Source organism: Giraffa tippelskirchi, chromosome 13, assembly GCF_054371585.1.
Source record: "Giraffa tippelskirchi isolate mGirTip1 chromosome 13, T2T-mGirTip1v1.2.pri, whole genome shotgun sequence".
Classification (NCBI taxonomy): domain Eukaryota; kingdom Metazoa; phylum Chordata; class Mammalia; order Artiodactyla; family Giraffidae; genus Giraffa; species Giraffa tippelskirchi.
The window spans coordinates 12,848,664-12,873,403 of record NC_137287.1 but is presented as its reverse complement, the minus strand read 5'-3'; the positions used below and the strand labels follow the sequence as shown (position 1 = coordinate 12,873,403).

Sequence of the window (24,740 nt, the reverse complement as noted above, 5' to 3'; positions counted from 1 at the left end):
TTCACACAGATTTTTATGGCCGTTTTAGACATAATTTTCAAATCTTTGAAGCAACCAAGATGAATAGATGAATAAATACACTGTGGTACGTCCAAATGATGGAATATTACTCTGCACTAAAAAAAGAGCAATCAATTCCTGAAAAGACATGGGGGTGACTTCAGATGCAAATGACTATGTGAAGGAAGCCAATCTGGAATGGCTACATACTGTAAAATTACAGCTAGACATTTTGGAAAAAGCAAACTTATGGAGACAATACAAAGGTCAGTGGTTGTCAGCAGGTGGGGGTGGGGAGTATGAATAAGTGGAGCACAGTAAAATTTTAGGGCATAAAATAAATTTTAAAATTTTAATTTTACAGTGAAAAAACTGTACGATACTACAATGATGGATACCGGTCATTGTCCACACCCACAAAATGCACAACACCAAAAGTGAACCGTAATGTAAACCATGGACTTTCTGTGTAGATTAGGGTAGGTCTGTGTAGATTCATCTCTTATAATAAATGTAGCACTCTGGTCAGGGATGTTACAATGGGACAGGTTATGCATGTGTGGGGAAATCTCTCTACTCTCTTTGTCAGTTTTGCTGTGAACATAAAACTGCTCTTTAAAAAAGTCTTAAAAAATAGGCAAAACTTTAGGTCAAATAAGTTTCAGTTACCTGACCTGTAACCTCAGTAAAACAGAAAAAAAGTGAACTTTGTTGTTCATTGAAATTTAGCTCTAACATCCTACATCAAGGAAGTGGCATAATCACACAGAGAAAAATGGTTTCAAATACCTTTAAAACAGAGTGTTGACCATACATGACTAGTGGAAATATATCCTAAGGACAAAACAAAATACAAAGAAATACTGAATTTCTTTCAGTCAACGTGTTAGCTGGCATTCTTATACTGAAATCATATATATATATGGAGAGAGAGTAGAACATACACTATATATACATATATAATATATATAATGGGATAAAGCAAATGAGAAATTATGTCAATAAGAATCAGACTTATTCTGTCAATTAGAGCAGAGCTTTCAGTGAAAGATAAGCATAAAATCAAAGAAGTAAAACTTCTGTAATCACAAATTTAAATTGGAAATACTAGTATGAAATAATGACTTACATTTTTCTTTCTAAAAAGGTCAGTGTTATACAGCTTTTCTGAAAAGTCTTAGAAGTAATGAGCACCTTCACTGACAAGACTTTGGTCTCTAATTTCCCATGAGGAGGAGCCAGGGGTCCTTAGACTAACGGCTGATTCCAGATTTGGGACATGAAATATATAGGACAAAACTGAAACCTCTTGGGCCAGAAAGCTAGGAAGCTAAGCTCTGTGAAGTGGCTCTTCAGATGTTTTGTCATTTTTTAAGTCTTGACTTTTAGGTGTCGTTATATATAGTCTGGATAAGATTCCTGTGTCAGATACAGCCACTGTAAATATTTTTCTCGGTGTGTGGCTTGTCTGTATCTTTTTTAAATGAGCTGAAATTTCAAATTTCGATTAAACCCAAACTAGCACTTTGTTTAAAAATTGTTAATGCTTTCATATCCAGTCTAAAAAGTACTGCATTCCAAGATATTCGCTTTTGTTTTCTCCAGGGCTTTATGGATCATAGACATAAATGTAAAAGCTAAAGCCATAAAGCTTCCAGAAGAAAACATAGTGGAAAATGAATAGATAAGCCACAAATTGGCTTACACATACACACACACACACACACACACACACATATACATACACACACATATATATATACACACACTATATATCTGAAAAAGAGATCATAATAAGAACACATAATGAATCTGTATACATGAGTAATAAAACAAAATAAAACAATGCTTTAAAATGGGCAAAAAATGTTGTGCAGATTATTCTTAAGCACAAGAGAAAGTGCTCAATATCATCAGCTATGAAGGAACTGCAAATGAAAACAACCCTGAGGTACCAATTCAAACCTAATGGATTTGTTAAAACAAATACCAACAACACCAAAAACTGGCAAAGTGTGGACACCTGGAATTCTCATACAATAACTGGCGGGAGTGGAAAATGACCCAAACACTTTAGACACTTGTTTGACCATTTCTTAAAAAGTTAAACATACATCTTTCCCATATTCTAACTATTCAGTTCTTATGTATTTACCCAACAGAATCCAAACGTATGTCCAAAAAACATGTTTTTTCATAACAGTCCTAAATTGGTAGGAACCCAACTATCCTTCAGCAGGAAAATGAATAAACAAATGATCATATTTTTACACAATGGAGTGGTGGTGGTTTAGTCGCCAAGGTGTGCCCAACTCTTGTGACCCCATGGACTATGGTTCGCCAGGCTCCTCCATCCATGGGATTTTCCAGGTAAAAATACTGGAGTGAATTGCCATTTCCTTCTCCAGGTGATCTTCCCAACTCAGGGATCGAACCCCAGTCTCCTGCATTGCAGTCAGATTCTTTAACAACTAAGCTACCAGGGAAGCCCATACAATGGAGTAAGTCTCAGCAATAAAAAGGAATGAGTTTCTGTTATAGATACAACAACGTGGAGGAATCTCATAAACATTCATTAGCTGGCAGATTAAGGACTTCCCCAATGGCTCAGCAGTGAAGAATCTTCCTGTAAAGCAGAAGACCCAGGTTCAATCCCTGGGTTGGGAAGAATCCCTGGAGAACTAAATGGCAACCTACTCCAGTATTCTTGCCTGGGAAATCCCATGGCCAGAAGAGCCTGGTGGGCTATATAGTCCATGGGGTCGCAAAAGAGTTGTACATGACTGAGAGACTAAGCAACAACAAAGTTGAGGATTAGAATATATAAGGCATGATTCCATCTATGAGAAGTTCTAGAATAGACACAACTAATCTATGGTGATGAAAATCAGCAAACGGTTGCCTAAAGTGGGTGATATAGGGAAGTAGAGAGAAAAGATAGGAAAATGACAACAAGGGACTTTCACAGGCAAAGGAAGTGTTCAGTATCATGTTTTGGGAGGGGATTATTGGGATGTACATAACTGTGAAGCCCAATAGACTGAAGACTGAAAATCTGTGCATTTTACTGTATTAAGCCAGGCTTTAATAAAAGCATACAAAATGAGCAAAAAATGAATAATGACTGTAATGGATTTAGAAACATAAAATATCTATTTTTAAAAAACAGTTCTACTGGAGAAAAGCCCATTGGTCACCTTTGGAGGCTGCTATGTCATCAACTTATTATTCTAAAACTGTTTAAATAAAAGGAAAGAATCAAACATTTATTCTGCCTTTCCTATTTGAACTATATTTGGGAGTATCCAAACAGGTGGTGAGGGTAAATTCTTTTTTAGTAACAGAATTATGGCTTATAAACACAGGATGAATGTAAAATTTTAAAATCATCATTTGTAAGCCTTAATGAAATAATGGATCTGGGCAAGGATTGTCAGTGGCTGCTAAAATCATTAAGTGAAAGGTTGATGGGGAATTTTATAATGGATGAATCAGGCTGAAAACACACGGACCCACTGCTGAATCTTAACATCACTAAAATCCAGACAACCAGATTGTATATATCTCCTGGTGTGATGTGATAGGAAGTTTACAGCATCACCTGAAATGTTCTTGCGGGAAAGAAGGAGGGGGTAAATGAAGGAAACTGAGTCTAATCAACCTTCCAGATCTAATTACAGTTTAGAGAAAATGGAGATGAGAGGAACATGTTAAAGACATCAAGTAGGATCATCTGCCAAGTCCAGAGTGTGCAAACTTTTACAAGACAAATGGTTTGGTATCTTCAGTAAATGAATGACATGAGAATAATAAAAGGGGAAATGTTACAGATTAAAAGATACTTAAGAGGCATATGGGTCGGGGGGATAAATTAGGAGTATGGGATTAACAGATACACATGTCTCTATAAAAAACATAAACAACAAGGATTTACTGAATAGCATGGGCTTCCCAGGTGGCTCAGTGGAAAAGAATCTGCCTGCAATGAAGGAGACATGGGTTCAGTCCCTGGGTTGGGAAGATTCCCCTGGAAGAGGAAATGCAATCCACTCTAGTATTCTTGCCTGGAAAATTCCATGGACAGAGAAGTGGGTGGGCTATACCCACTGTAGTCACAAAAGAGTTGGACATGACTTAGCAACTAAACAACAACAACAGGGAACTCTATTCAATATCTTACAATAATTTATAATGGAAAAGAGACTGAAAAATATATATAGCTGAATCACTTTGCTGTACACATTAAACTAACACAATATGGTAAACAACTATGCCGCAATTAAAAATAAAAAAAAAATTAAAAACAGGGATATCAATCAAATGCAATTTGTAGACCTTGTTTGGAACCTTGCTTGAACAAGTCATCAATGATATTGTTGTTGTTGAGAAAAATCACACAGAATTTTGAGAAATACTTTTGAGAAACATGAACTGGGTAATGAATTTCACTACGTGTAAATTTATTTTGAGCTTATGCTTTAAAAAAGTCCTTCTACGTTAGCAATACACTCTAAAATTTTTATAGGCAGAACAATTCAATGTCTGGGGATTTGCTTTTTGAAGGCTGAGAGGCAGTAGCTGAAAAACACACAGCAAAATGTTGATATTTGTTGAAGCTGAATCATTTGTACATTCGGATTCATTAGACTGTTCTATTTTTGTTATGTTTCAAATTTTCCATAATAAAATGTTGAATTAAAATAAAGGAAACTAACATCAAATGTAATGACAATTCTTCATTCTCCAATTTGTTTTGTGGGGGAAAAAATAGCAAGAGACAATATTATCTAAACCCCTCACCCACTGGGGGTGGAATTCCCAGCCTGTACACAATTCTTGTAAAATTGAAGAATTTTAGAAACTCTATGGAAGCCGTTTTATTCCACAACTGACATCACGTTGCTGGCTGTCTTTTGTAAGATCTCTCAGGGAAGGTTTCTTTTGGAGAGTGTGTGTGTGTGTGTGTGTGTGTGTGTGTGTGTGTATTCATGCATGTGTGTTTTTTCAGCTCTCTCTCTCTCTCTCTCTCTATATATATATATATATATACATACATATATATATATATATGTCTATTTTTCTTACTTACGAGGATGGCAATACATTTCAATAAAGATAGCAAAATGGTCCTGCTGTCTAATGCCAGCAATCTCTGTTTAAATGAACCTTCTCCTGCTCTTTCCTACAAAACACCATTCTGTACTGTGAGGTACATGTCACAGTGAAGGTTGGAAGAACCACACGTCACTGCAGATTTTAAGTCTTTACAGGTAGGTGGCTCACGAGCTCTGGCTCCAGTGGTGGCTTCATCATCTCCTTTTGGGAGGTGCCATACAAACAGGCAAAGGCAGGCGGATTGGATGAGCATCTGGAAACTCACATCCTTGCATGAAATTGGAGTATGGAGCAGAGATTCTAAAGTTCTAAACATCTTAAAAAACTAAGATCTTTTCCCCAAAATACTTCAGAAAAAAAGAGATGAGTCCTCAATTTAAAAAAACCAACAACACTATTTTCCTAACTTTTTAATTCTTTAGGGATAGCACCTATGGCTATTGTTTGCTGTAAGCCATGGGCTCATATCATAAAAGGAATCACCATGTCCTATGGCAGTTCAGTTCAGTTCAGTCGCTCAGTTGTGTCCGACTCTTTGAGATCCCATGAACCGCAGCACGCCAGGCATCCCTGTCCATCATCAACTCCTGGAGTTTACCCAAATTCATGTCCATTGAGTCGGTGATGCCATCTAACTAACCATCTCATCCTCTGTCGTCCCCTTCTCCTCCTGCCTTCAATCTTTCCCAACATCAGGGTCTTTTCAAATGAGTCAGCTCTTCACATCAGGTGGCCAAAATATTGGAGTTTCAGCTTCAACATCGCTGTTAAGTCAGCCCAAATCCTAAGCCCCACTTAGGTCCAGTAGACCCCGGGATGGAATGGTGAACACTCCACACTTGTCTTCCAACCGTGTTCCAATTCCTGCTCTCAGCTGGAACCCCACCTTACTCCTATGTTCCTTCAACATCTTGTGGCCAAGTCACAGAGGACTCAAGATTCCTAAAAGGGAACTCCTCGCATTTTCACCTACACACCTTCTTCTCTGCCAGTGTTTTCTAAGTGAATCTATCTGGTTGCCCAGAGACCTGGGAGGCACACCACACTCTCCTCCCATTCATTTCTCACGCTGAGTCATCCCCAGGTCCTTGTTCACTCTGCCTCCTGAATGGTACCTGACCCACCCCTCTCCATGCCTACTCTGGGTAAACAGACACATTCCTCTCTCAGTTGCTGCAAATTCACTCACTCAATGTTCCTCTCTTCCTCTGGGCTTCTTCTGCTCAGTTGTTTCTCCAACTACTCTTTCCACGCCCTAAAGGTGGCTTTGTTTTCTGGATTTCTGTCTTATCCCCTCTCCTCCCCTCTCTAGGCAACCGCTTCCTTCTTGCAACTTCAAATATAATCTGTGTACAGAAGATGCCCAAGTCTATCTCATGCTTTGTCCTCTCTCCTTTGCTTAATCTCCACACACCCAACTGCCTACTGGATGAATCGGATGTTGTCGGGACCCCTCTCAAACAGAAAGCATCATCTTGTGCCTTTGTTCAGACCGCCTCATCTCCGAGAGGAGCACCAGTATCTCCCAATTGTTCAAGCCCGTAACTCGGGAGTCTGACTTGCCCCCCACTCGGTTTCATCCCCTCTATACACTCAACCCTCAGATCCTGTCTCTTCTGCTCTCTGAATTTGTCCATTTCTCTCCCGCTGCCCCAACCACAGTTTATGCTCTCCTATTGCCTCTCCTCTGAGTCCATTCAGTTCTATCATCCATTCTCGACATGGCAATTGAGATCTTTTCATGGCAATAATGACCTTTCTTTTATAAAAAAAAAAGTCTGATAGCCACACTCACCTTAAATGCTTCCAAAGGATCTTGGTTATGGGCCCAACATGGGACTATGTATAGACACACATACACACCACACACACACACACACACACACACACACACACAGATGTCTTTTTCTTTATCACATATGCCTTCTTTTTTTTCTTTCAAAATGTTCACAGTGGTCCTTAAGAAAAAGCCAAATACCTGTTTAAAGATCTTGCATAATCTTACTGCCAATGCATCTAATATGTTTTCCCCAACATTTACCTTCTCCAGCCACCTGGAACACCTCACAGTTTCCAGAATACATTTCCTTCTCAGGATCCAAACCTCTGTACATGCTTTTCTCTCTGCCTGAAATATCTTTTATTTTCTTTTTAAAACCGTTTTATTGAGGCTTGATTGATATTGAAAAGCTGTACATATTTAATGTAAACTACTTGATGAGCTTGGAGATAAGCATAACCCTGGGAAACCATCACGCCAATCTACATGTGTGTTCAGTCCTTCAGTCCTGTCTGACTCTGTGCGACCCCATGGACTGTAGCCCCCCAGGCTCCTCTGTCCATGGGGATTCTCCAGGCAAGAGAACTGGAGTGGATTGCCATGCCCTCCTCCAGGGGATCTTCCCGACCCAGGGATCAAACCCGCGTCTCTTGAGTCTCTTGCATTGCCAGGTGGGTTCTTCACCACTGTGCCACCTGGGGATATCACCACCATCTATGCTATCAACATATATATCATTTCCAAACATTTCCTCCTGCATTCTTTATTATTACTGTACACCTTAAATGTACACAGTGATGTATGTCAATTATATCTCAATAAATAAACATTTCGTGAGAAGAACACAAAATAAAATCTACTCTCTTAGCAAAATTTTAAGTACACAATGCATTATTAACTACAGGTACTATGCTATACAATAGATCTCTAGAACTTAATCATCTCATATAACTAAAACTGTCTGGAATATTCTTACTTCACTCCCACAGCTTCTTGACTTATCTAAATTCAACACATTTTTCAAGTCTTCAACCTCATTTCCTTAAGGAGGAGCTTCCCAACTGCCTAGAGTAGGTTATATTCCTTTGCTATTTTCTTCTTATTCTCCTCTTGCCCTATCTTTTCACACCTATTACATTGGTAATTATTTGCTAAATGAATGATTTTTCTGCCTGACCATAAATTTTATGGAGATAGAAGCCATGTCTGTCTACTGTGGTCTCCCTAGTTCAGTGTAAGGCTCTCAACATGCCTCCCTATTATATCCAAAAGCATTCAGTTGAACTGCTGGTCTCCTGAAATATTAATATAAGGATCCAGATTAAAGACTAGTCTGTGAGACCCAAAAGTTGATACCATCTAGACAAGATCAAGAACTTTTGCTCTGAGTTTTATCACAGGTATATTCTAACCTTACATTGTGAAGATATTCCCTTAGTCAGAGATGACCAACAACAGCAGAGAAAGGAGGACCAAAGACTCATGCAGTCTAAGGATAAGGAAAATGGGACTGAACTGGTGGTCTGCTTCCAAGAGTGACCATTATCCAACCACAACATCCAATAGACAGAGCGGACTCAAACCCAAGAGATCCCAGTGGGAGACAAAGGTCACAGGAGGCTTCTGAATGTGGGGGATTCTGATGTCAGGGGTCTCAGACCGGGCAGGGAGAATCTTCTGTGGTTAAAATGGATGCTGGATGATAAGTCCCAAAGCCCGTGGACAGAGGAGTGGCTGGGGTGGGGATCAGAGCATCAATCAACAGGGCTGGTCAGAGCCGTTTCATGTTTTCGACTTGAGCCGAGATATTCATCTTCACTCTCAGACACTGGCACTCGTGACACTTGAACTTTCAGACTCAGATCAGACTGTTTATACCATCTTCCCCCTGATTATCAAATCTACTGCTGAAGGTATTCTAGTTGGCATGGGGACTCATAGAGCCTGAGTCTGTGGACTATCCTGCAGGTCTTCAGTACCTTCAGCTCAAGTGCACTGGGCTGGGCAAGATGGCAGAGATGCCAACCTTGGGCCTACTTGAGTCATAAGAATGGCATCCCAACTCCTCAGGACAATGTGGGTCCAGGAGTATCGTGAACTATGCCACCAGCAGTTGTGGCACCAAGCTCAAACTCTGCATTTTAAGAACATCATTCTTACTTAGTGTAAAATAAAATACACACATTCATTGTACATCATTCACCATGTGTGTGTGTGTGTGTGTGTGTGTGTGTGTGTGTGTGTTAGTTGCTCAGTTGTGTCTGATTCTCTGCAGCCTCATAGACTGTAGCCCGCCAGGCTCCTCTGTCCATGGAATTCTCCAGGCAAGAATACCAGAGTGGGTAGCCATTCCCTTCCCCAGGGTCACTCATCATGACATGAGTCTGAATCCTTTACCTGGGACTGCTGTGGAGCCTCCTGCGAAAGTTGCACCAAGAGGAAGGTCCTGGGGGCTGGGCTGGGCCAGGTAAGATGGTTATCACGCCTGTGCCCCCTCTCTCACCCACCACCCTCTCGCTGACTTCACCTCCATCATGGGTCACTGGTCTCAAAAATATTTTCAACCACGATGTGCACACATAGGAATTCTGCCTTTTATTCAGTACTTGAGACTCCTGACGAGTTAAGGCTTTTTTTGATGGCTGGAGGATCTGACAGCATCTTTCTATTGCCTTTCTTCCAGATTCAGGCAGGCAGGATTCAGTAATGGTGCGTGTCAGTCGTTCTTTTATATGAGGGTTCAGAATAAGACAGTGCCTTTACATCCCCAAGAAGACGGATATCTTGGAGAAACCTGAAGCCATCTGACACCACTTAAAATAATCTATTTGGTCTTTTCTCCTTGAATTTTTTTCCTCTTACCATTTAGACATGTTACCATAATATACATCGTTAATAGTTGCTGATTAATGTTACTCAGAACACGAGGAAACCTTTCAATTTCTGATCTCATTTATTTTCTCAGCCTTAGAAAGCATTTTTCCCCCTTCTCTCTCCACTGTATCTATTGTTTTGGTCACGGACAAGCTTGCCTTTCATCCAAGCAATAGCCCTAGAATAAACCTGCTGTTCCTCCCCTCCCCACAAACCACAGCTATGCTGTCAATTCTTCCTATTCTTTAATTACTGAGGATGGAATTAAAAGGTAATGAAAAATGTCACAGAATAGTTTGATCACCGATGGACCTATTTCTTAGTCAAAGAAATCACAAAGAAAAGGTAAGTGTTCTCAAACTAAAATTTCCCTGCGTAGCTAAAGCATATGATTTTATGTCTTTTCTTTCAGGTTATTATAGGCTAATCTGTATAAATGTATGTGTGTGCACTTTATACAATTTTATATATGTATATATGAGTGTATATATTACATAAAGCTCCGATTTTTCTCAGGCAGCAGGGATGGCTTTCATAATAATGTATTTTTCAAGGGAGGGGGGCTTGAAAGATGTGGACTCTTTCCTGGGCTCCTTTCTGAGAACAGATACGTACGTGACAGGAAGTTGGCTAAGGTGAGGGGCTTCCCTGGTGGCTCAAACGGTAAAGAATCTACTTGCAATACAGGAGACCCAGGGTCAATCCCTGGGACGGGAAGATCCTGTGGAGGAGAAAATGGCTACCCGCTCCGGTATTCTTGCCTAGAGAATCCCATGGATGCAGGAGTCTGGTGGGCTACGGTCAGTAGGGCTGCAAAGGGTCAGACACAACTGAAGAGATTTAGCAGGCATGCATTGCTTGCATTACCACCTGAACCACCACCCCGAACACCATCCGTGTAAAGACTGTCTTCCATAAAACCGGTCCCTGGTGCCAGAAAGATTGGGGACCTTTGGGCTATGGGAAATAAGCGGCATAAACATTTCCAATCTCCAGCGTGGATGCTGGAGGTGCTTGGGATAAGAGACTGGTGATTGCACACGAGGGGAGGATCCAGGCTCCTCCATCTGACCTTCACAAAGACGTCTGGAGAGCAGCGGCGCTGGAACCCATCACTCCAGCCTGTCACTGGGAGATGCGGCGCGGAACTCACGGGCGCCCTCAGCTGGCGGCGAGGGGCGGTGCTGGCGAAACTGACAGGCCCCGCCCCTCCTGCAGGGATAGGGCAGCCACGCAGGACTGTCATCACCCCCACCACCACGGAGCCTGGCAGAGCCTCACACCCAGACCTTTGCGGGGTCCAGGTCGATGCACAGAAAATACCTTCACGCGTGGGAAGACCAACATCTGAGCGCCCTAGCAGTGGGCCTGATGTTTCCACCTCCGTTTTCCACAGAGCACAGCCTGCAGTGGCAATCAAATCTGGGGGTCCCTCCTGTCCCCATAATCCCTCCACCTGTGCCCCTGCCTCCGTGAGGACAGTGCTCCATCCATCATCCTGTTCTCCCCTCTGTTGGTGTTGTCTTACCCTCCACGGGCATCCTTTTCACACTATTACAGAGACATTCAAATCCCTCTTAATAAAATATTAAAAATTTTTAGAATCAACAATTTACCGAATTATCATAAATTTTAATTTTATAAACATTATACATAAATAAACACATGATTTTATAAACTATCATAAAAATTTGAAACCTTTAAAAAAGCTTAACCATCTCAATGCAGGGCTTCCTTCAGCTCCTTCCTTTCACAAGGAAGTACCTGGATAAGTTATCATCTTCCATTTAACCACTGGGCTTGTCTCCACAATGTCTCACTGCTTCTACACATGTTAGGTCCCTTTAGGTGCTCAATCAGTCATCAATCCAACGGATACTTATTAAGCCATGTGTGAAGCATGGTTCTATGTGCCTGGGACGCAAAGGTGAGCACCATGAAGTTCTATGCCCTGTAAAGCTTACAACCTGGCTAGTAAAGTTAGAGAAATACAATATACATAATAAATAAGTCAATTCCCTGGCATGCTAGAAGCAGATGAGAGCTAAGGAAGATGGCAGCATGAGGAGGAATGAGGAGATGGGAACAGGGTAGAAACTGAAGTTAGAGGCCAAGTTCAACATTCTGGTTCCAGTACTTTTCCTTCAATTAAATTCCAAATGTATTAAGTGCTGAGTACACTAGTTGCGATCACATATCCATGGGATTTTTCACTGCTGGGCTTTTAAAGAAGTCCTACGTAAATTCCACTTAGGAAAGAACCCAGCCCAGAACTGAAAATACAGGAAGAGTCTGCAGTCTCCAAAAGGGAGTGACTTGAGGGTTCAGGGAAGGTCCCCACCATCCCCTTTGCTCCTGCATCTTGGATGCTCACTACATCATAAGAACATGAAGTCTTTCATTCCATGAAGGGGGGTGTAAGTGTAGATGAGGGGCTGGTGGGGTTTCTTAAAGGTTCTGAGCAATTAGGGATAACAAGTGAAATCTGACACAGAGAACAGGCTTTGATTGTGGGTAGGGATTCTGCGCTGGGTACTTGCCTGGAAGCACAAAAAAGAGATTCCAGCAGTGGAAGGAGGAAGAAATTCAATAAACTTAAACCTGACAATTGTGTCCCGAGACATTTCCAACAAGCTTACTTCCCAGGGACTCAGGTATGCAAAAGTTCAGGACAGGGGGCAGTGGGGACCCAGTGACTCTATCTGGGTACCCCCAGGACCCCCTCTTTGTGGCACAGAGGAAGACATACCAATTAAGTGGTGATCAGGTCCTAAAGGATTCCCCTCACCCAACCCTTCACTGAGGTCCATTTATCTTAACTCTAACATGAAGAGGTTGGAATGCATCAATATGCCCAACTTTTTTTTTTTTTTACAGTGAAATTCATTTTTCAAATGAATTTAAAAAGAAACCCAGTTGAAGCAGTGGAGCTGATCTGAATGTGGGGACAGCTCTTCCTCTTCCCTCTTCTCCACCAGCCTCCTTAGAAGCCTTTCTAAGAAATGGGAGAGTCCCACAGAACACGATCCTTCTCTCCTCTGGCATCTGATGGTTCTTTTATGTACACAAACTGTCCAAATATGTAGGCTGGAAATTCTAATTTAAGGAGATGATTTAATTTTAAGGAAGATTTAAGGAGAGAATGAAACTGGATGGGAGTAGGGACCATATTCTATAGCTACTGTCTAGACTGGATCACCCAGGCATGGCCAAATTTTTCAACTTCTCAAAGTGGGTAAAGCCCAGGTCTCTCTTGTCTAAGGCGGGGGTGGGGGTACCAATCCTGCTGGAAGATCTTTAGGAACAGAAGCGGGGTGAACCATTCTGTCATTCACTCAGCTAAGGAAGCTTTAAACACACATCAAAAATGACCAGGCAGTACTGCTCACAAACATGAATAGACCAAGAAGAAAGGACACCATGTCACAGACCTTGATTCCAAGTTCGATATTTTCTCCTCCATACACATCCATCCCAGGGTCCAGAAGACCGATTTCACCAAAGAACTTCCTGTTGACCACAAACGAGCAGCCGATCATGGCCGGTGTCCTGCAGGAGAGAGAGAGAGAGAGAGAGGAGCAATAGTCAAGTGATACATAGAAAACGGAATATTACTCTGCCAGGAGAAAAGGAAATCCTGCCATTTGCAACAACACATCTGGACCTTGAGGGCATTAAGCTGAGTGGAATAAGTCAGACAAATACTGTAGATCTCACTTATATGTGGAATCTAAAAAAGTTAAACTCATAGAATCTACTCAGAGAGTGGACTGGTGGTTACCAGGGGCTGGGGGCAGGGTGGAGGAATTGGGGGATATTGGCCAAAGGGTCTAAACTTGCAGCGAGAAGATAAACAAGTTCCAGGGTTCTCACGCATAGCATTGTAATTATTATTAAGAATATTGTACTATATACTTCAAAGTTGCTAAGAGTAGATATTAAATATTCTCACCATAAAAAAAAAAAGAAATGATAAGTATGTGACCTGTTAGAGAGCTGGACCATAAACATGGCTGAACACCGAAGAATTGATGCTTTCGAATTGTGGTGCTAGAGAAGACTCTTGAGACTCCCCCTTGGACAGCAAGGAGATCAAGCTAGTCAATCTTAAAGGAAATCAACCCTGAATATTCGTTGGAAGCACTGATGCTGAAGCTGAAGCTCCAATACTTTGGCCACTTGATGTGAAGAGCCAATTCATTGGAAAAGACCCTGATGCTGGGCAAGACTGAGGGCAAGAGGGGAAGGAGGTGGCAGAGGATGAGATGGTTAGATAGCAACACCGATTCAATAGACATGAGTTTGAGCAAACTCTGGGAGATAGTGAAGGACAGGGAAGCCTGGTGTGCTGCAGACCACGAGGTCACAAAGAGTCGGACGTGACTTAGTGACTGAACAACAGAGGCATTAGCTAATGCTATGGTGGTTACCTTATTGCAGTATAGAGATCAAAACAACAAGTTATATACTTTAAACTTGCACCACATTATCCAATTGTATCTCACTTGAAGAAGGAGAAGGAGGAAGAGGAAGAGAAGGGGGAGGAGGAGGATGAAGGAGAGAGGGAGGGGAGGAGGGGGAAGGGAAGAGGGACAGGAAAAGGAAGGTGAGGAGAGGGAAGAAGAAGAAGAAATAGAAGCAGCCTCCTTTAAGGCATTTTATTGGTGCTGTAGGGGATAGAGAAACATCCTGCATTCAAGCAACTAGGTTATTATTATTACTGTTATTATGGCTGCCATTTATTGAGTGATTACTGTCTCCAGCATGAGCGCAAAGCACATTTCACGCACTGTCTCATTTAAAAACCCCCACGGTTGTGTGAAGGAGGGAGGACCTCTCCTGCTGAAGCCCGTGGAGAACTAGCGACCCAGCATGAATCACAGAGCAGAGGTCAGGACCATCCGCCTCTCAAAGCCCTTCATTTTAGTCTTTCTGCCTCACCGCACTCCCCAGAAATGGCTTCGTGAAAGAGCCAGTAAAACTCCAGTCTGCCAAAGGCCAGAAATGCTGGTGAAATGCTTTCCTAGGCAATAGAGACGTCTCATACGGGAAGCCCCATGAAAGTCCACTGGGGCTTCTAGGAAGCTGTTAGGTGGGATTCTCCTGAACTGAACTATAGATCTCAACATTAGATCTTTATCTGCTCCTTCAGATCTCGAGCTTGACTTTAATGTCCAGATTTCTGACCCCATGGGATACTTTTTGGTACCCACGTGGTGTGGCAGCAGTGGGGTCAATGGAAAGACCAGTGTTGACAGTTGAAGGGACCTGGTTTGAGGAATGCGGGTGCTGCCATGGAAAACTGAACTTGTATGAAGTGAACGGAGCCTCTGGATCCCAGTTAAGTCTCTGCAGAGCATCTCTGTGAAAAGACATGCAATGAGACCAGTGCAGAGAGAGCAGGAGCTCAATAATAGTGCTCCTTCATCCTCTGTTTTTTTTCCCAGGAATCTCACACCAATCACACCTATGGACATAGGATATTGCCCTCTTTTCAGGACATTAGCTACCCCAGAACAGCAACCACTTTCCTGTCAAGCATTCCCTGCAACCCTTGGCCCCTCTAAGAGAAGCAGCTGACCCCTCTCCTGGAAAAGCATATGAAGTCCAGCCCCTGTCTCAGTTAACTGAACCAGGAGTGAGCATGGATCCCAAATAGGGTCAATCAAGCTATGTTTTTCTGAAACTTGGAATTGAGACGGTGCTAGAAGCTAGAACTAGAGGGTCTCAGCCATATGTAGGGCTCAAGCTGCCATTTGGGGGCAGCTCCAGTGGTCCCCGTGCACATGGATGGCTGAGCAGAGGAAGGCAGATGACCCTCGGAGGGGTGAGACCAGGGAGTGCAGGGTAGCCTGGAGTCCTGAGCTGCCCACTTGCTGACTGGCCTGGCTCCACACTCTGCCCCTGGGTGATGTAAGAATCCCTTGTATCTTTGTGATCTGTCCTTCTTGACTTAAACCGTGTGTCTTAGATAGGTTTCTGTTCTTTGCAGTTGAATAGCAAAGCTATGACAAACCAAGACAGCATATTAAAAAGAGACATCACTTTGCTGACAAAAAGCCATATAGTCAAAGCTATGGTTTTTCCAGTAGTCACGTACGGATGTGAGAAGGTGGACCATAAACAAGGCTGAGAACCAAAGAACGGATGCTTTTGAATGGTGGTACTGGAGAGGATTCCTGAGAGTCCCTTGGAGAGTAAGGAGATCCAACCAGTCCATCCTAAAGGAAATCAACCCTGAATATTCACTGAAAGGACTGATGCTGAAGCTGAAGCTCCAATACTGTGGCCACCTGATGTGAAGAGCCAACTCATTGGAAAAGACCCTGATGCTGGGAAAGATTGAGGGCAGGAGGACAAGGGGACGACAGAGGATGAGAGGGTTGGATGGCATCACCGACTCAATGGACATGAGTTTGAGCAAACTCTGGGAGATAGTGAAGGACAGGGAAGCCTGGCGTGCTGCAGTCACGGGGTCACAAAGAGTTGGACAAGAGTTAGCAACTGAACAATAACAACGATCTCCCCTCCCCATCACTTCTGATCTGGGGGAGGGTGGATGTTTCATCAGACGGCCAGAGAGGCAAACTGCAGAGAAGATTCCCTCTGGGAGAGTTACAAGCCAGGGTCACTCAGGCAATGGAGAAATGGCAGTGACAGGCGTGCCTGGAGGTGGGAGGAGTGGTCCTGGGAGGTCGGGAATCTACAGAGAAGGGGGAGTGAGAGGGAGCAGCGGGGTCACCCTAGGGTTCTAGAGAGTCACTGCTGAGCACATCAAGAAATCCTGAGAAGTTAGAATACTCTCCAACCCTAAAGTGCGACATCTGAAAATTCCCAATATTATCACACATGCGTGGTAAGATCCTTCTCTAAGACACTATACTTTCTAACTGCCTGAGGGCCAGCGGGGCAGTTAGAACCACAGTGCACAGCTGTCAACTAGCACTCTTGAATGGGTGGTTCTGGGCACAGCCTCAAGGCTGAAAAGAATGTTTCTCTGAGATTGGCCTAGGATCCACCAGCATCACCCGGATGGCTTCTTAGAAAAATGCAGCTTACCAGGTGCAGCCCAGATCACGGAACCAGACTTACAGAGACGGGACTCAGGAATCTGTGTTTGTATCAGCAGAACCATCCTGCAGAGCCAGCTCCCTCTTGAACCATCAGGTCTCCAAGAGCAGAGAAGTTATTCCTCTAATTTCTCATTGTATTTCCAGGAGCGAGTGCCTTGCTGAAGTTACAGCCAGATGCTGGTGAATGAATGAATGAGTGTAATAGATCTGGTGACCGCGTGGGGAAGGGCTCTGTGATGTCCCAGGGACAAACTGGCTGACCTGAAGCTGAAGCCAAGGACAGCAGGGGAGTGTGCAGTCACTAGGGGAGAGACAGAAGGATAAACAGAGAAGAAGGAGGGAGGGAGGAGAAGAGATGGAGGAGAGAGAGGAGGAAGACGGAGGAGAGGAGGCAGAGAGGCAGGAAGGACTCAGGCCTTTCACTGTCAAGGACATCGGCTGCTTCTTCCTCCCGGCATCTCCCACATCGCCCTTTAGGAAACACCTTCTGCCATCAGGCAGCCTGCTCTTTTCACACAACTGGCTTTACCTGGATGATATTTTATTTTTCGGTTGTGGTGGCAAAGAGAGACGGATTCACTGTATGAGTCCCCCTGGGTCCCCCACCTGCTGCTCACAGCTCTGTTCAGTGTATTCAATTAGAATACAGAAGCTCCAGGATTCCCCACAATGGGAAGGAGGGGTCCCCCAGGGCCTCCTCATTAAAACTAGGCCACAGCAGCCACCCAGCTGGCACGAGGCCCCACCAAGAGGCCACAGCCAAGCAGGCCGCTGTCTGCATCCTGGCAGGCCGTCAAAACCCAAAGATGAAGAAGGGCAGGAGGCTGGTCCCTGGGCACTGAAGATGTGAAATAAGCGTGTGACAATTATTGCCATTGGTGGCATGTGGAAAGGTCCCCTAAAGGCCATGGTCAAAAACCTGCCATGGGGGACTTCCCTGGTGGTTCAGTGGTTTAAGAACTGCCTTGCCATGCAAGAGATGCAGGTTCGATCCCAAGTCGAGGAATTAAGATTCCACACACTTGGGGAGAGAGAAACTAAGCCTGAAGTGTTGCAACTACTGAAGCCCACGCACCGTGACTAGAGAGCCCGTGAAGAGCAATGAACGGTCTTGTATGAGACTGAAGATCCTGCCTGCTGCAACTAAGACCTGACACAGCCAAATAAATAAATAAATATTAACAACAACAACAACTGCCATAGTGTCAAGAGGGTGCCTGGGTATTGGTTCACATCCTGGGGTCTTACTGAGGCCAAGTCTGACACGGATGGTGCAGAGGAGGGACTGGAAGCAGCCTGGGAGACCAGACTCTGGGGGGTGGCCTCCCTGCTAAGCCAAGACCCTGGGTCCTGCAAACAGAAGGACTTTGAGGCAACCCTGCGATGCTGGAAGCAGGGCAAGGCTCAAGCAGGCGGCTGATGCTTCACTGGTTGATGCGGAGATGAAATAAATCATTACAAGGCATATCCTCACTTCGGCTGGGCCAGTCAGCATTGCTGGCAATCTCAGGGGGGTGACTGCTCTGAATTCTGGATTGATGATGGACAGCTGTCATCTCCTCAACGGGAAGCCCCTGCCCTGCCCTACTGGTACCTGCCACACCGTTGGCAGGGTGAGCCAGACCCATCCTTACAAGCAGAACCAAGAAGTCGCCGGGGCCCCACGTCCCCTCTGGGGTTTCGTCCCCACCTGCCCAGGAGCACGAGACACAGTTGATGAACTCCTGGAATGTGAGTCTACAGCCTTGTTCTTCAAACTCCACTGCAATTACCACCATCAGCGCAAACATTTCAATTTGAAATCATTCAAAAAGGATAATCATATTAAGGGATCTGCCAAAGTCTAATAGCTCCATTACGGAGGAGAAGTGCAGAAATTAAAAATAATCACTTTTATTGTTGCTGTTCCAAAGAATATATGCAACACACCACAACTGTTCCAGCTGACAGAGAGATAAGACAGGGAGAGACAGGGAGGCAGACCCAGGAATTTCCACCCAGATATACAGAGCTTTGTCACTGTCACTGATTCCTCTCCTCGTCGGTGACAAAGGGTCCATCTGTGTTCTGGATGTGTCCACCCTCAAACCCGTTCACTGGCTCCCCACCCTCTCCTGAGTGAAGTACAAGTTCTTCCTTAGCATCTCCACCCTCCTCAACATCTTTTCTGCCATCGGCCCTATAGAGTCCATGGCCAGTTACACGGGGCAATTCATTGTTCAGGAAACGCATCCAAATCTATGCCCAGCCGTCCTTCTCCAGAAATGTCCTCCTCAAGACCACTTCTGTCTGTCCAAATCCTACCCACACCCTTAAAAACGTATTTATCTTTTGTGAAAAAAAAATTATGTTGCAAAATACGAATACATGTGTCCTACAGAAAATACAGCTTGAAAAAATAAGAAAACAAACAAACAAAAATCATCTGTGTTCTCTGGCCATAAGCACTCCACCCTCTCATCCGACCCCTGCTGTTCTAGTTCATCTCCTCAAGTTCACCAGATTCATCCCTCCTCCCACTCCCCTGGGACCCACAGTCCACTGGCCCTGCCACCTTGACAACGGACTCCCTCCTCTTGAGTTCTCCCTGCCTCCCAAGTCCAAAGCAACAGTTGGTTGTTTTGAGAGTGCCCTGGCTTCCCCACTCCCACTTTGCTTTGTTGGCAAAACTGATGCCGATAATCGCATCTCTCTGTTGGTTGATTTCTCCTTAAATTCAGGGCTCTGCGTGTGTCCAATGGGTCCTCAGAGCTGCCCTGCGATCCTGCCCCAGGGGCTGAGTTCCTCCTCCATCACTCCTAGAAGACTCTGCCCCAGCTTGTTCTCCATCAGCAAACCTCCAACATCTCCTCCCCTCTCCTCCCTCTCAACTGGCAACCTTGCTTCTTACTTCCTTGAGAAATTAGCAAACAAAAGAGAATGTCCCCACCTCTCACATCCACGCACTTAGTGGCATGGTCACCCTTTTGTTGTAATTGAACTGTTGTTGCTCTTAACTGAGGCCAACCCCTCTTCCCTTCCTCTCTTGCTACTCTCGCTACTCCCATCCTCATTCCTGCAATCCTCTCTCCCCTAAACACACCTATATTAAATATCTTTCCTTATTTCCACAAAGGCTTCCCTTGTGGCTCAGCTGGTAAAGAATTTGCCTACAATGCAGGAGACCTGGATTCGATCCCTGGGTTGGGAAGATCCCCTGGAGAAGGGAAAGGCTACCCACTCCAGTGTTCTGGCTTGGAGAATTCCATGGTCTGTATAGACCATGGGGTCGCAAAGAGTCGGACACGACGGAGTGCCTTTCACTTTCACTTTTTTTTTAAAAATTACTTATTTATTTCTGGATGTGCTGGGTCTTCGTTGCTGCATAGGCTTTCTCTAGTTGTGGCAAGCAAGGGTTACTCTTCATTGCAGTGCTCAGGTTCCCATTGCCCTGGCTTCTCCTGTCATGGAACACGGACTCTAGGTGCATGGGCTTGGCTGCTCCATGGCACATGGGATCCTCCTGGATCAGGATCGAACCCTTGTCTCCTGTCCTGGCAGGCAGATTCCTCACCAGTGGACCACCAGGGAAGTCTGAGCTCAGAGTCCTTATTGTGGTTTCTTCTAGAAGAAATGGGTGAGGCAACGTAAGCAGCTGATCTGGCTTACGACTGGCTAGTTGGAATATTTGGAGGTTAGGGAGCTATCTCCAGTTGTCTGGTTCCCGGCCCTGGAATGATCAGGGTAGAGGGCTGTCGTCTGCTGGAGTGTAAAGACCAGCTAGAGGAGGTGGCTGGGAATGTGGGCTCTGGGTGGGTTACTTTGCATAGGAAAGGCATGCTCCCAGCCAGTCTTTTGCACTTTCTTAGAACTGGCTAGTCCTGGGAGGGGTGGTCTCTCCCCAGTTAAGTGCCAAAGTGTCAAGAATTTAGAAAATAAGAAAACGGGTTTCCCTGGTGGTCAAGAACTGAGCCTGTGCTCTAGAGCCTGTGAGCCGCAACTACTGAGCCCATGCACCTAGAAGTCATGCTCCACATAAGAGAAGCCACGGTAATGAGAAACCCTTGCCCTAGAACTAGAGAGTAGCCCCTGCTCACTGCAATGGAGAAGACCCAGTGCAGCCAAAAACAAATAAAATAAAGAAACTGAAAAAAAAACACAAAACACCTTGGCTCACACTGTCTCTTCACTGCTTCTCCTCCTAACTGCCTCCAGTTCTTCCCCAGATGGCACTGCATGGCATGGCACGCCTCCTTCTCTTGGAAACTGAGAGTGAAAAACTACCTTTTTAATGGCAATAATTTTTCACTTTGTTGTTCTCTCTATCTCTGAATTTTAAAATCCTGGGTACATTTCAGAACAACATCCACAGTTACCATCTTCCCTCTTGGCTGGCTCATTCCAAGCCGCTCACACAGTCTACAATCCCCTTCTCTTTTGACCCACTTTCCTTACAGCTGTGTCTTCTTGTTTTCTGCTCCCCTTTACAGCAAAGCCCCCTTTCAGAGCTGTCTACACCTGATGCCTCCGGTTTTCTCTCCCGTTCTCTCCTAAGCCACTCAAGCAGGCTCTCATCCTCACCACTACGCTGCAACTGCATCTGTCAAAGTCAGAGATGACTCATCTGAAATTGAATGGCCAGTTCTCAGTCCTCATCACGTGTGAGCTCCTAGCTGCATCTGACACAGCAGATCATCCTCTTTCCTTGGAAGCAGGCTCTCCATGCCCGGCTGACTTCCTAGACGCCCCTTCCGATCTCCCTTCTTGACTCTTTCTTTTCTCTCTGAGGTTCAGAGGAGGAGGACTCCAGGGCAGAGTCCTTGGTTCTCTCTTCTTCTCCATCTACACTCACTCTTTGATGATCATGTTTGCTTTCTTGGCTTTCAACAGCATTTATATTCCAATAGTTTCCAAATATACACTCCTGCCTGAATCCTTCCTCTGCACTCCAGACTGGGTATATCCAATTGCCTGCTCAATGTCTCATTATGTCTAAGAGATCCCTCAGACATGGCTAGAAAGGAATCATTAACCTACCCTCCACTCAAGCCCATCCCACCCATCTTTCCTATTAAGGCAACGTTGACTCCACTCTTCCAAGTACTGGGGTAAAAACCCTGGTGTTGGTCTTGGTGCCAATTGGTCAGAAGTCCTTATGGCTCTACCTTCAAAATATATCTTGGATCTGATGATCTCTCACCATCTTCACTGCCACCATGTCAGCTGAGCCATCATCATTCCATTGCCTGGATTACCGCCATGGCTCCTAACTGGCTTCCACTCTGCTCTCGCGCAATCAACTCTCAAGGCTCCATTGAAACATAAGTCAGCTCAGGCTATGTGTTTGCTGGAAACCCTCCAATGATTCCCCATTTCCTTCAGAGTAAAAGCTAGGGTCTCACACCATCTTCCCAGGCTCCATCTAGATAGTCTGAGTTTCTCAGCTTCTCCTTGCCCTCTCTGCTCCAGTCACACCCCCAGGAATACACTCAGAACAACTAAAAACAGAGATTTGAACAACAACTTGTACATGTGTGTTCACAGTAGCATTCTGCACAGTAGCCAAAAGGTTGAAACAACCCAAATGACCACCAATGGATGGATGGATAAGCAAAATGTTCACCCATACAATGGATAACAGCTCTGAGACAGGCTATAACATGGATGAACCTTGAAAACATTATGCTAAGTAATAGAAGAAAGAAGGTCACATATGATTTCACTGTATGAAATGCCTAGAACAGGCAAATTTATAGAGATAGAAGGCAGATTGGTGGTTGCCAAGGGCAAGGGGGAGGGGATAGTAGGGAGTGACTGCTTAATGGATGCAGACTTCCCATTTGGGAAGATGAAACTGTTCTGCAAGTAGATAGTGGTGATGGTTGCAAAACATTATGAATGTACTTAATGTCACCGAATTCTACACTAAAGATGATAAATTGCATAAGTATTTTACCTCAGTAAAAAAATGTGGAGCTGGTGATAACAATCCTTAAGGTTCCTTTGATTCCCATAATAAATGGGAACATAAATTTTCCAATTGCCATAAGAAAGCAGGAGACTGGAGGAGAGGTTCCACCTCCATCCTGACCTTCTATTCATGGAGACAGATTTTTCTAGCACTCTAGAGATAAGGTCCCAAGATACTCCCAATTTTAACCCAAACACTGTATTTTTAATCTGGGATCAATGGCACAGCGCCAAGATGCTCACTCTAGGACAGGCGGGGACACAGGGTCCTAGGGCTCAGGGAAAGCACATTAATCTAAACATCCTGCTGGGCAGTCATCCAACCTTCTGTGACTCAGTCTCTTCATCAGTAAATTGGGCATGAGACTTTGCCTTGAAGATCTAAAAGCGCTGTGGTGAGAATCTGATGAGATGAAAACAGATGGTCTCCATGCAGCACGATGTACTCAATACGTGTGAAGTGTTATCAGAAACTTTAAAGAAGAGACTTCCCAGGTGATGCAGTGACTAAGACTCCACGCTCCCAATGCAGGGGGCCCAGGTTCGATCCCTGGTCAAGGAACTAGATCCCACATGCTGCAACTAAGAGTTCACATGCCACAACGAAGATGGAAGATCTCGTATGCCGCCAAGACCTGGCACAGCCAAGTAAATAAATATTACAGAAAAAGAACTTAAAGTGAAGCAGAAGGATGAAGGATGGGGGGAGAGGGGACAAGGAGGGGGGAACTGGTGAGGGGGTATCCTGGCAAATGGTGCCACTCCAGGAAACATTTCTGGTCTAGAATGAGATGGACAGTGAAGGAGGGCTGAGCTCTAGGAGGAAAGAGAAATAAGAAAGTCTAGTACACCATGTGGTATAAAGGTGTGAAGTCTGAGGTGTCAGGGGTGGGTTGTAAAAACACCCCAGGAAGAGAGGAGGGTAGTCACAGTGACCCTGAGAGAACTGCCCATCCAGCCTGACCCACAGACAGCCCAGCCCATCATGAGGTCACCTCCTCTTGGCCCTGACATCAGAGTAGGTGCCTCTGATTCTGTTGTCTGTGAGAGATGGCCCCTCCCTGATGCTCCCGGCACCTCTTCAACTCAGCACCTTATCCTCGCTGCACAGAAAGGATCTGAATAAGGGTAAAGTGTGCCTGCTCATCCCTGCATTTGTTCATCTGGTCAACCAGCACTGCCAGGCAATGGAGGATTTCTTTGTTAGACTAAGTGCCGAGCACTTGTGGAGATAAAAAAACAGCAGGAGATTATTCTAGTGGGGAAGCAACACAAACACTATTTCCTGTTGTTCCTTAGTAAAAATGGTTTCTGGTTGAAGTTATGGAGTTAGAGCTATATATCTTTATGTCTATATCTATGGGCTTCTCTGGTGGCTCAGATGGTAAAGAATCTGCCTGCAATGCAGGAGACCCAGTTCAATTTCTGGGTCAGGAAGATCCCCTGGAGAAGGGAATGGCAACCCACTCCATATATTCTTGTCTGGAGAATCCCACGGGCAGAGGAGCCTGCCTATACCTATGTGTTAATTGCTCAGTCATGTACGATTCTTTGCGACTCCATGGACTAGGGCTCGCCAGGCTCCTCTGTCTGAGGATTTCCTAGGCAAGAATACTGGAGTGGGTTGCCATTTCCTTCTTCAGGCGATCTTCACAACCCAGGGACTGAGCCTGAGTCTCCCTCATCGCAGACAGATTCTTTACTGTCTGATCCACCAGGGAAGCCCAACCTAAACCTAGGCATATGTGCTAAGTCATTTCAGTTGTGCCCGACTCTTTGCAACCCTGAGGATTGTAGCCCGCCAGGCTCCTCTGTCCATGGGATTTTTTAGGCAAGAATACTGGAGCACATTGCCGTGCCCTCCTCCAGGAAATCTGCCCAACCCAAGGATTGAACCCACGTCTCTTACATCTCCTGCATTGGCAGGCCGGTTCTTTATCACTAGCATC

The 24,740-nt window shown here is 44.6% G+C and overlaps 1 protein-coding gene across 12 annotated transcripts in view; it reads right to left on the bottom strand.

Moving 5' to 3' along the window:
• The window catches only part of GALNT17 (polypeptide N-acetylgalactosaminyltransferase 17), a 419,610-nt gene that overhangs the window by 72,860 nt on the left and 322,010 nt on the right, over positions 1 to 24,740 (bottom strand). For all 12 annotated transcript variants that reach the window (XM_081558061.1, XM_081558055.1, XM_081558059.1 and 9 more), the window contains one exon: positions 13,201 to 13,318. In XM_081558061.1, the coding sequence (XP_081414187.1) occupies positions 13,201 to 13,318 (118 nt within the window). The remainder of the gene's footprint in view (positions 1 to 13,200; positions 13,319 to 24,740) is intronic.